The sequence below is a fragment of the Lathyrus oleraceus genome, chromosome 6 (assembly GCF_024323335.1).
Source record: "Lathyrus oleraceus cultivar Zhongwan6 chromosome 6, CAAS_Psat_ZW6_1.0, whole genome shotgun sequence".
NCBI classification, from domain to species: Eukaryota; Viridiplantae; Streptophyta; class Magnoliopsida; order Fabales; family Fabaceae; genus Lathyrus; species Lathyrus oleraceus.
The window spans coordinates 162,990,873-163,002,924 of NC_066584.1; the positions used below are offsets into that span (position 1 = coordinate 162,990,873).

Genomic DNA, 12,052 nt, shown 5'->3' on the forward strand with positions numbered 1-12,052 from the left:
AATGGACAAAATGACTTAGATTCTAGGACATTCCCTATGCAAAAATGGAGTAAAAGGCCTTAATGTTGAAGATGAATTGGAAGGACCCAATTTCTAAACTCACTCTTGTCCATTCTTGGTTTGCATTATATAACTTTTTGATGTGTGTGTTCTTGTTCTAGGGATTCCTATTTGAGCCAAATTGAAGAACCATTGTCATGTGCATCTAAAGTGAGAGATACGAGAGCCATTGGAAGATTTCCAAGAGCTTGCTTGATTGGTTGATTGCTTAAGTATTTGCCTACTTGTTTGCTTATTCCAAAGGATGGGAGCTACTTGGATCATCAATATGATCTCAAGAAGGGAACTCCATTTGTGGTCTTATCTCTTTTCCTTCAACTTTATATGTTTAGGACTTAGTCATTCTTCTTCTTCCTTCCACTCTAACCCAAGCCAAAACTTTTGTGCAAACATTAACATTTGTTTTCAAACATTAGAAACCTGAACATTATGCTTTTGATTTTCAACTTTCTTTTCATAACACTTATTTTGAATTGAATCCTTAAGTCAACTTTGACCATATTTTGTAAATACTTTTCATTGGTAAATATAACTCATTCAAATGTTTTTGTGGTTTCAATGGCCATTTCTTATCATAAATTTTTTTTCTAACCGTTAGCTATTAGGTTTGAGTTATCCTTATTAGATATAATACTCATCTATATTCTTAGAAGTGCGGTGGCAACTCGAATTGTATGATATACTTTTGATTTAGTCAATATATTTAAAGGTAACGAATACCCTACTCCGATCTCGCTCGAACCCAGCTCCGATCTCCTATGGTTATACACTCCGCCGTACCGGAGGCGATCCTCGGTGGCGACGGTGAATTAAACTCAATGGGATCCTAACATACTAATCGACTCAAGGCGTCAATCACGAATATGACGGCAAAATCTCTTAACCCTTCCAGAGTTTCTCAAATCGGCAAGATATCTAGGAATCCTAACTGAAAAACCTACATCTGTCGCCCCTCTCCTAGAATCGGAGCCCGAGGGATTAGAGCTTCGATCTACCTACATCTCCTCTATGTTACGGCGATAACAAACGGAAAGAAAAAGGAATTTGAAACTCACCTTGCCGGAGACTACGACTGCGACTGCGCAATCTCTACTTCCAGGTAGTGACTCTATCTCCTTCTTCTTCTCTCTTCGATCTTATTTTTCTTCCGTTGACGAACCGAGGATTGATTTTGGATGTGATCGATGATTGTGAAGGATGAAGGTGAGGGTTGAGTCGAGAGAGAGTGAAAGTTCTGCTGATTCTTGAGGGTGATGAAGATGATAGTGAAAACCGAAAAATGAAATTGAGATCGTGAAATGAATTTATAGACCGAGGTTCCGTTAGAAATTTAGTTCAAATTCACCTCAAATGAAGCTCAAATTTGGAAAACGGTTATTTGATCAAAAAGTTAGTTATGATTAGCTGGAAAAATCTGAAATGATTTTGTTTTTGGGGGTTAATTTGAAAAATGAATTTAAAGTTAATTTAATTCGAGTTTAAAAGTCGATCTCATCTGAGTTATTTTCCTGAATTAATTTCCTACAGGATGTACTTCAACTCAAAGCTTCTTTGTTCTATTCTACTGGCTTCCTTTACTTTGGAAATAGCTATTTCTCCTTCTAACTCCAAAGGCTGAATTTTCTCGGCAGATAAACGACAATCCCCTGTATACTGTGCCAAGGTATGCTCTTGGACTTTGCGAAGATCATTCAAACTATTGCTTAGCTCTTGATTCATCATATGTATTTCCATCATTTTTAGGTAACAAGGCCGAGAAGTTATTATGAATCTCACCATACCGGTTTTGAGCATGCTTTGAGAAAGTGTCTTTTTCGTGCCGGATCAACGGGAAGCAAGAAGTATAGGGAGAGTCCACTACATTAAACTTGCTCACAAATTCAAGCTTTCGTTGTCTAAATTCAACAAATGAGTAGCTGTCGACTGACGTGATCCTTCAAGTTTTATTTTGATTTCCTAAAGTGATTTGCCAAGCTTTTTCTCAGTAAGATCAGCACTGCATAATTAAAGGTCACTTTCTTCTTTATCCAAATTCCTGTTGACAACTTCTGAATGCGATGGCCTTTTGCTTCTGCTCTTCTTATCAACCTTGGAGTTAGGAGGAAAACTCCCATGTTCAATTAGTTGACTGATAGGAGAAACTCTTGGCAAACTTCCAGGATGCATTGCAACAAAAGCTGGAGAAGCAGGTTTTTTCCTTTGAGATGGAATTGGCTGCACGGATGGTGGAAAATTCCTTCCATTACTTGAAAATTCCGGAACAGTCTTATACAGTGGAGATCCATTGCTAGTGGATGCATCGTTATCAGCACTTGTCCATTACAGTATTGCCCGGATGTTTGGGTGCAGGTTGTTTTGAACTACAATGTTGAGGTTGCCGTTGACACTTGCATGCGCTTTCCGCGGAATGGTGTTTGGTGGTATGCGATTTTGTAGCAACTCTGTAACGTGTTGTTTGGTTGTCGTTGCTTCTATTTTCCATTGACAGCTTTTGCAGTTTGTCTCGGCAACAACTTTGATTTCGGTTCTTGTTAGCAGCTTTGGATGCCTTAAGATCCACTGGAGCTTATGGTTGTTCTCCTCTACTGCAACTTGCTGCCATTTGTGAAGTGTGCGTTCGCAGCTTGTTGTCCATTAATAGTAAGTGTTCCATCTGGTAAAGTTTATCCTTCTTGATTAACTTCAGTCGGCATTGTGCGACCAATTGTAATGCCATGCTTTTCTTTTATAATCGTTGGAGAAGAATGTTGATCATGTATGTTTCACTCTTTAGCCTGGACCACAAACATATCACGGCTTCGGGATTATCATATTCAATCCAAGCTTTAGCCAAGCCCTCTACATTCTGATTAACATTATTGACAGGAACATCTTCTGCATCCAGACCAAGGAATTTCCCATGTGTTTTGTGTCTCTAAACCCGATGGTGACGGCAATGCATGGGAATCCAATTAACTTCTGGGATGTGGACTTGACCATGTATCTTGTCGGATGCATGGACGACCTTAACTCGTGGGAAGTAACCAAGAGATTGACTTAGATTTATGATCGAAGTTGTTCCGCTGATAATTGTTTGGCTCCCCACAGCAGAAGCTATAATAGAGTGTTAATTGTTATTTCGATGCTCGCTTCGGTTGACGACGAAGTCAGTTCTAAAATCTTGCAAATGAAGTTATGGTCCTATTTATGGTTTATTCTACTGTAGGTTGTTAGGATTAGTGACAAGTTGGTAGCAACTAAAAAACGGTTAAAAGTATTTGTTACAAGTTAGTTGGAAAATTAAGTTATTGGTCAGAATATGGATTTTAGTCTATTCTGCCAAGTGTGGGTGCACTCACACTTGGACCAACTGCAATTCTTATTGAGAAATTACGCTGGCTGTTATTAAGTGGACAAATTTTTATGATTTATATTGTTTTGCATTGCAGGATACTGTTATTGTGATTGGTTAATAATTATAGGGTGAATTGCTTCTGATGGTTAACTTATTACAATTTGTGGGACAGGGTGCAAAATAAGACGTTGGCTGGTTCGTCTAATTCGATAGCTCTGCCGGTACAGATGTATTTTACAGCATGATCCATGTGTAGAACTTCATTGGTGCCGCTGGCTTAACAAGATCTTGGTCATCTTGCAGCAAGGTAAGCTGTCATGGATATTGTTATGGAATATGACGGATGAAGCTCACATGTCTGCCTTTACAATCCTCTTATTACAGGTGAACGACTTAGTTTGATGGTTGTTACAAAAGGTTGGGAATGGTTATTTGAAGAGGGAAGTTTCGGTCAAATCAATAATGCCCCTGCCCTGATTAATGTGATAAGGAGACAAATCTATTGTAACTTCGTTATTTTCATTAGAATACATTTTGGTCTTTATACAGACTCAGAAACCTTAGCTATTCTAGGAAACATAATAATTAGTAAATACTATTAATTTGGCCACTGTCTCTTGACCTTCCAAATCTCTGCATTAACTTATTGATAAAACCCATTAACTATAACATTAACGTTTATTCAACAAAACTCCTCTGTAAACTTAAATGTTTCTTCTATTCATCATGCCTATCAATTTCTTGCGTCTGTCGAAGATTTCTTTTGATAGTGATTTTGTGAAAATGTCTGCTGCTTGGTCCTTACTTGCTACATGCTTCAATTCGATATTTCCTTCCTTCACATGTTCTCGAATGAAGTGGAAGCGAACGTCAATGTGTTTGCTCCTTTCATGGTTTACTGGATTCTTTGCTAACTCAATTGCTGACCTGTTGTCAACTTGTATTATTGTTGCACCTTTCTGTTCTAGCTCCATTTTACTCATCAATCTTCTGAGCCATATTGCATGACAAACGCACCAGGATGCTGCTACATATTCTGCTTCACATGTCGAAAGTGTTACTATTGGCTGCTTTTTAGAAAGCCAAGTGAATGCAGTATTTCCCATGAAGAACACATATCCAGAAGTGCTTTTTCGATCGTCTATGTCTCCGCACCAATCACTGTCAGAGTAACCAACCAACTTGTATTTGTCTGAATTCGAGAAAAACATCCCAAGTGACATTGTTCTTTGGATGTACCTCAGAATTCGCTTCAATGCCTTCCAATGTGTGTAAATTGGCTCCTCCATGAATCGACTTACAATGCCTACACTTAATGAGATATCTGGTCTTGTACATGTGAGGTAGCGAAGACTTCCTACCAAACTTCGATATTTGCCTGCTTCGACACGTTCTCCTCCATCAAATTTCGACAACTTTGTTCCTGGTTCCATTGGCGTCGAAGCTGGATTACAGCTTTCCATCTTATATCTTTTTAGGATTTCTTTTGCATATTTTTCTTGTGAGATGAAGATTCCTGTTTCTTCTTGTCGAACCTCCAGACCAAGAAAGAATCTCATCAGGCCTAAATCTGTCATCTCGAATTCACGTGTCATTGTGCTTTTGAATTCTTCTATCATCTGATCATTACTGCCCAGAAAAATAAGATCATCAACATAGAGAGCAACAAGTAATACATTCCTTCCATTTTTCTTCACATAGAGGGCATGTTCGTACGGACATTGCTCGAACACGTTCTCCTTGAAATATGTGTCGATACGTGTGTTCCATGCCCGTGGTGCTTGCTTCAGCCCATATAGCGCTTTCTTCAATTTCAGTACCTTCTTCTCTTCTCTAGCTTTCATGTACCCGAGTGATTGTTCAACATAGACTTCTTCGAGTACACCATTCAGAAAAGCTGTTTTGACATCCATTTGAAATATTGGCCATTTGAATTGAGCAGCTTGAGATATGAGTAATCGAATTGTCTCCATTCTTGCAACAGGTGCAAATACTTCGTCATAATCAACTCTTGCTTTCTGTTTGTATCCCTTCGCAACAAGTCTCGCTTTGTATCGTTCTATTTCTCCTTAAGCGTTCATCTTTTTCTTGAATACCCACTTTACACCAATGAGTTGACTACCTTTTGGCAATTCAACTAGCTCCCAAGTGTTTTTGTGGATAATCGCCCTCATCTCTTCGTCCATGGCACTTATCCACTTCTTGTCTCGTACTGCTTCTTCAAAACTGATGTTTTCAGCATCTGCCAAGAGACATGCAAGGTGCACTTCACTTGTTGAATCATACAGATCTTGCAAACTTCGCATTCTGGGTTGTGTAGGTTCATCTTCATTGTCAGAATCTTCAAGTTTTGTCGAAATGTTTGGTGGTACAGCGACAAATGATTCTTCAACTTCGACGATAGCTTCTGTCGAACTGTTCCAGTCCCACTTACTTGCTTCGTTTATTCGAACGTCTCTACTCACTGTCACCTTCTTTCTTATGGGATCAAATAGCTTGTACCCTTTTGTTTTCTCATCATACCTAATGAGTATGTATTTCTGACTTTTGTCTTCAAGTTTCGTTCTTCGTTGATCTGGTACGTGTGCATAAGCCACACTTCCAAATACTTTGAGATGAGAAACTGTTGGCTTCTGTCCGCTCCACGCTTCTTATGGTGTTTTATCTTCTAACTTCGAATGTGGACATCGATTCTGAACATAAATGGCACATTTTACAGCTTCTGCCCAAAATTCCTTTGGCATGTTCTTGCTTTTAAGCATTGAACGAACCATGTCAAGGACTATTCGATTCTTCCTTTCAGCCACCCCATTTTGTTGAGGTGAGTATGCTGCAATTAGAAATCTCCTTATACCCTGCTCTTCACAATACTTCATAAAGGCTGTCGAAGTATACTCACCACCTCTATTTGATCAAACTGCTTTAATGTGTCTGTCGGTTTCCTTCTCCACCATTGCTTTGAACCTTTTGAACACCTCGAATGCTTCAGACTTTTCTTTTAAGAAATAAACCCATGTCTTCCGTGAGTAATCGTCGATAAAGGAAATAAAGTATCTTTTGCTACTGAAAGATTCTGGCGTGATTGGCCCACATATGTCGGTGTGAATCAAATCAAGGATATGCTTAGCTTGATATTCTGCCTTCTTTTGAAATGAAGTTCTTGTTTGTTTGCTAAGCACACATTCTTCACAAAACTTTCCTTTCATAATCCATATCTGGTAGTCCATGCACCATGTTCTTTTTCACCAACCTTTTTAAACCAGCATGATGTAGATGACCAAAGCGTAGATGCCATAGTGACGCTTTGTCTTCGACACTTACTTGTAAACATTTTTCTCGAACGTTTATCAGATTCAGTTTGTACATTCGATTTCTCTCCATTTCGACATGAGCAATCAGATGTCCCAACTTGTCCTTCAAATACAGTATCCGTTCTTTCATAAGTATCGAATAACCTTTTTCTGTAAGTTGTCCCAAACTCAAGATGTTGGTCTTAAGATTTGGTACATAATAAACATCTTGAATTGATCCAATCAACCCATCCTTCTGCAAGTAACAGATCGTTCCCTTGCCTTCGACCTTCACTTTCGATGCATCTCCGAAAGACACATTGCCATCTTCAATCTTTCTCATTTCTTTAAACAAGTGTTTGTGACCACACATATGGTTACTTGCTCCTGAGTCAAGATACCAAACATTGTCATTTGTGTTGATCTCATTTTGAGCCATCAAGAGAAAACCTTCATTTGCTTCAGCTTCCAAAGTTAGATTGGTTGTTTCTTCTACCTTCTTTTCGATTCGACAATCTTTTGCAAGATGTCCCACTTTATCACAGTTATAGCATTTGAATGAGTTGCAATCCTTCGCATAATGACCATACTTCCCACACTTGTAGCATTCAAAGTTGGAATGGTTCGACCTACCACCTCTTTGACCACGTCCTCTGCCACGCCAATTTTGCTGACTCGACTGTCCTCTCTCGAAGTTGCTGCCTCTACCACTTCGACCACTGTCACGTCCTCCACGACCACGTCCTCTTCCTCGAAATTTTTGAGAAAAGAGTACCTTTTCGTCTTTGATTTGCTCCTTGGTTTGATTTGCGTCCTCTACTCCTTCTTCCTTCTTTTTCATCTTACGTTGTTCGTGTGCTTCGAGGGAACCAGCGAGCTCTTCGACTGAGAGTGTCGAAAGGTCCTTCGACTCTTCTATTGCACACACAATATTCTCAAACTTATCTGTTAAAGATCTCAAAATCTTTTCAACAACTCGTGCATCAATTACTGTTTCGCCATTTCTTGTGAGTTGGTTCACCACCTTTTGTACACGCGTGATGTAGTCAGATACATTTTCTGACTCCTTCATCTGCATCCTCTCTAATTCTCCACGAAGAGTTTGGAGTCGAACTTGCTTTACTCGATCTGCTCCTTTGAACACTTTCTCTAGCGTGTCCCACGCTTCTTTCGACGTAGTCGAACCGGCAATCTTTTTGAAGCCTGATTCATCAACAGCCCTAAACAGCATGTATAGTGTCATTTTATCCTTCGATCGCGTCTCTTTCAACTCCTTATTTTGAGCTGACGTATATCCCTCAATATCTGTTGGTTCTTCAAACCCATCTTTTGTCACCTCCCACGCATCTAGAGATCCGAGAAGAGCTTTCATTTGGATACTCCAGTTTTCGTAATTTAACTTCGTTAGCCGTGGCAACGACATTTGATTCATCATGTTTGACATTAGCTCTGATGCCAATTTGTGATAAGGAGACAAATCTATTGTAACTTCGTTATTTTCATTAGAATACATTTTGGTCTTTATTCAGACTCAGAAACCTTAGCTATTCTAGGAAACATAATAATTAGTAAATACTATTAATTTGGCCACTGTCTCTTTGAAGGAGAATTGCGACCCAAAGCGCAGCGGAAATTAAAATTTCTCCTTTAGAGATCCTTACGAATGGTCATGATCAGTGATAGAATATTTACCTCTTTTGACGGTTGAAACCTTTGGTGCAGATCTCTTGTGACGATCAAAACCTTTGATGCAGATCCACGAAGCGATCACGAACGTTGAACGATGACAACGTCTCTACTCAGTCCACACGAACAGATTCCTTCAATCTCAGTGCTAGCTGGTACGAATGAAGGCTTTGAGTGAGAGAGAGAGAGAGAGAGAGAGAGAGAGAGAGAGAGAGAGAAAAACGAAATTAATGCAACCGTAAATTTTTGCTTCTGCACAAGGGTTCTATTTATAGAACCACTTGTGTGGGCTTCAAGCTAAAAAGCCCACTTAAGTGTATCTTGGCCCATATCTTATAATATGCCCAAAATCACTTAAGCCCATGGTACCTTACCATATTTCGTATTCTACTCAAGTACACCGTACCTTACGATGTTCTATAATTCACTTAAGGGTACCGTACCTTACGATATTCCTTAGTTACTCTATCTCTCATCAATCCGTCCTTTGTGTGTGACCCTGTAGGTTTTCGTGACGTTGGCAATTATATTAAATCACGCATTTAACATAATAAACAGTGAGCGGTATCTAGCAACACATCACTGCTACCCAAGACACGAAAATGTCATGTGATCTGACAATTCCTTCTGTGATAATACTTATGTGTATAATTACCCTTTTGCCCTTATGTCTATATTGAACACAAGGCATAGACCGTGTCATCCTTGTCCAGTTCAATATTGGGCCCATAGACATTTATCCTGTTATGCAGGATGGGCAAATTCCATCTAGGTCACTCATGTCCCTCAGCATGCTTTGTGGAGTACCCATCAACTGTCTTTATGGTTATCCAGTTACGGACAACGTTGGATCAGCAATAAAGCACTCGACTCTACATCTAGGGTCCATAGTGGTTTCAGGTTGAAGAGTGGAACACACTATTATCACCATGAGAATAACTTATGACACCTTGCATAACTTTCTATATAGTATTCTCATAGCGGGTCAATCCGGTATAAATATTACTCCTAATATTCATACCTATGTTTAAGACTTGATAACTCTTTATCCATGATCCATGAGATGTGATCATCAGTCTACAAACATAATAGTCTTAATGCTTTAATGTTATCCCACTTCACACTAAAGCTCAACTACGGATACTTTAGGAATAATGTCCTTATGTTTAATGTGTTCTCATGATTAAGTCACACTTAATACATTAAACGGACTATCTATTCCAGGGACTTTATTAATCAACCATAATAAAGAGAATGCCTTTTATTATTCGATACAAGTACCAAAATGTATTGGCCTCTAGGGCTTACACCAACACTCTTGACCTTCCAAATCTCTCCATTAACTTATTAATAAAACCCATTAACTATAACATTAAAGTTTATTCAACAATTAAGGCATGTAATCCTCTCAGAAAACACACTTATGAGCAAAGGGATTGTAACATCAATATAAGCTCTTGCAATAAGCGCATACGAGCTTAACCTTTCATCCATGGTTGATACAGAAGCCCGAAGATAATATGAATCACCCTCATCATTAGATTCCGATGCAGGGGGCATTCTTAGCTCACACTCTACGATGAAACCAAAGAGATTGGCAGCAACTTTTATTCCTTGTGGTGGAAGCAAAGTATTTATAGTGGTAGTATTTATTGGCATTAGAAGGGCGGTCCAAGTATCCAGTAAAATATCACGGGCTTCCCAGGTCCAAGTCTCCTCTTCAGTATTGCTAGTAACGAGGACTTTAATTACTTCAGACATCCATATTAACAAAATGTAAGAGTACCGATGGCCCTCATAGATTTGGGAGATTGTCAAACACATAAGGAGTTGTTACATTTGCAATGGCCAACAATGCATGACAACCATCAATCATCTCTCTGTCAATTTTCCCATTTTCAATAGCTTTTACAAACAACATCGGGAGGGTCTACCCACTCAAGTATCCCAGAGAGGAGTTGCAGGGGGTGCCTCTCATGCGTTTTCCCATCATCATAAGGAAATGCAATTCTTTTTAACAGAATCCCCATCTTGCATGACTCCATTAGAGCAGACAATTATTTTTGTATCATTGGCATGGCTACGAAAATCCCAATTTAGGAATTGAAGCATGAGATCCAGCGTAGCGGTACAATTTTAACCTTAGGTACAACAGAGTCAGATTCAATAATCATATTTGTGATACTGGAAGCAGCTTATTGGGTCCATTTTGGTCAATGGTTAACTAACCCTTTTTATAGTTCTTGTGTTTTTTTTCTCTTTTGTATGTTTTGGCCACTTTAATGGTTCGTAATGAATGAAACTTGGTTTACAAGAATGAAGTAGATGTTGAATGAATAAAATTGATATTGAATGAATAAAATTGACTTGAAATGATCTTGTATGGACTTGAATGGATTGACCGATGAAATATATTGAAATGAATGATCATGAACATGACTTGAATAAACCTGAAATGGATTGACCGATGAAATATAAGACTTAGATGAATCGTAGAAACATGGACCAATGGGCAACAATTATGAATGAACCATGACCAAACCAATGGACGTATATGAATGATACAAGAATTTAATGAAACCTTAGGCCTTAGCAAGGACCAATGGGCAATGATATTTTATGGACCAATGTACATATGAACAAACTATGCACTAAGGAAGAACAAATGAAATGAAGACAAACAAGCCATGAACAAACTATAGGCTAGTAATGGGAGAACGACTGGATGATATGCCATGGTCTTGAACCTAAACCAAAGATTAGGAACAAGTGGGTCTAGCCTGGGTCTTAGCCAAGCAAGTGACATACACACCATGGAATGATGATGGACCAATGAAATGGGGTCAAGGACACACACAAGGAGTGATAGCCATGAACTAGGGTATAGAGATGTCGTGATCAAGTGAGTATCCCAATCCAGGGTCTTGCTTCATCAAAAAGTCATAGTTGGATCACCAATGATAAGAACTCGCACAAGCCTCAAGAGCTACCTCCAATTAGGGTTTGATTGGTTGAGCCGCCTTTATCTGCAGAGAAACCCTAACTCTCACTAGGTGCAAGCACAGGGCTTTGAATCTATGATATTTTTCCTCTTGTATTAGACCAACGACCATGCAGGTGAAATGAATGATATGAATATATGCATATGACTAGGGTTAGTGACCTAGATGAACTTTGTGAAGGGTAAGGTGAATTTTGGGGTATGTCAATCTTCAATTGCATCCACTCATGAAAATCTTCTGCTCTCTGAATTCCTTGATTTCTCCAATTTTCAATCGTGTAACAATTCTTCGTGCTCTCCAAAAAGTCCTTCATTCCTCGTAAAAACTCTCTTAAATAGTGAAAATCCATTGGCACTGGTTGGAAATTCCCAAAACACCTTTTCAGCTCAATACTTGATAAAAAGATAAAAGAGCAAAAAGAATCAGTGCCTGAGCCAACATGACTCGTGTCAGCTAACACGGGTGGCCGTGTTGCACCACTAGTTTTTCAATTCTTTTTTTCAAGCTCACGCAAGCTGACATGACAGTGTCAACTGACATAGGTGGCCATGTTGCACCACTGATTTTCCATTTTTTTTCAAGCTCAGGCAAGCTGACACGGCCCGTGTCAGGTGACACGAGCGTCCGTGTTGCACCACTGATCATTCAATTTTCTTGAATTCTTGTAAGGCTATCATCCT

General features: G+C 39.1%; 1 protein-coding gene and 1 long non-coding RNA gene across 8 annotated transcripts; one reads left to right on the forward strand and one right to left on the reverse strand.

Annotated features, from left to right (window-relative positions):
- Nucleotides 1-622: 622 nt before the first annotated feature.
- On the forward strand, nucleotides 623-4,004 carry LOC127093058 (uncharacterized). Of its 7 annotated transcripts, none has more exons than XR_007792403.1 (6): nucleotides 623-1,159; nucleotides 1,588-1,723; nucleotides 1,804-2,480; nucleotides 2,599-2,700; nucleotides 3,567-3,701; nucleotides 3,779-4,004. It is a non-coding gene; the product is annotated as an uncharacterized LOC127093058 (long non-coding RNA). The 7 variants fall into 7 exon arrangements; XR_007792405.1 differs by having other exon boundaries at nucleotides 1,804-2,070; nucleotides 2,220-2,480; nucleotides 3,567-4,004; XR_007792400.1 differs by having other exon boundaries at nucleotides 1,804-2,700.
- Nucleotides 4,005-4,098: 94 nt separating this feature from the next.
- On the reverse strand, nucleotides 4,099-4,857 carry LOC127094548 (secreted RxLR effector protein 161-like). Its single transcript, XM_051033370.1, has one exon. The coding sequence runs from the start codon at nucleotides 4,855-4,857 to the stop codon at nucleotides 4,099-4,101; it is 759 nt and encodes a 252-aa protein (XP_050889327.1).
- Nucleotides 4,858-12,052: the final 7,195 nt, after the last annotated feature.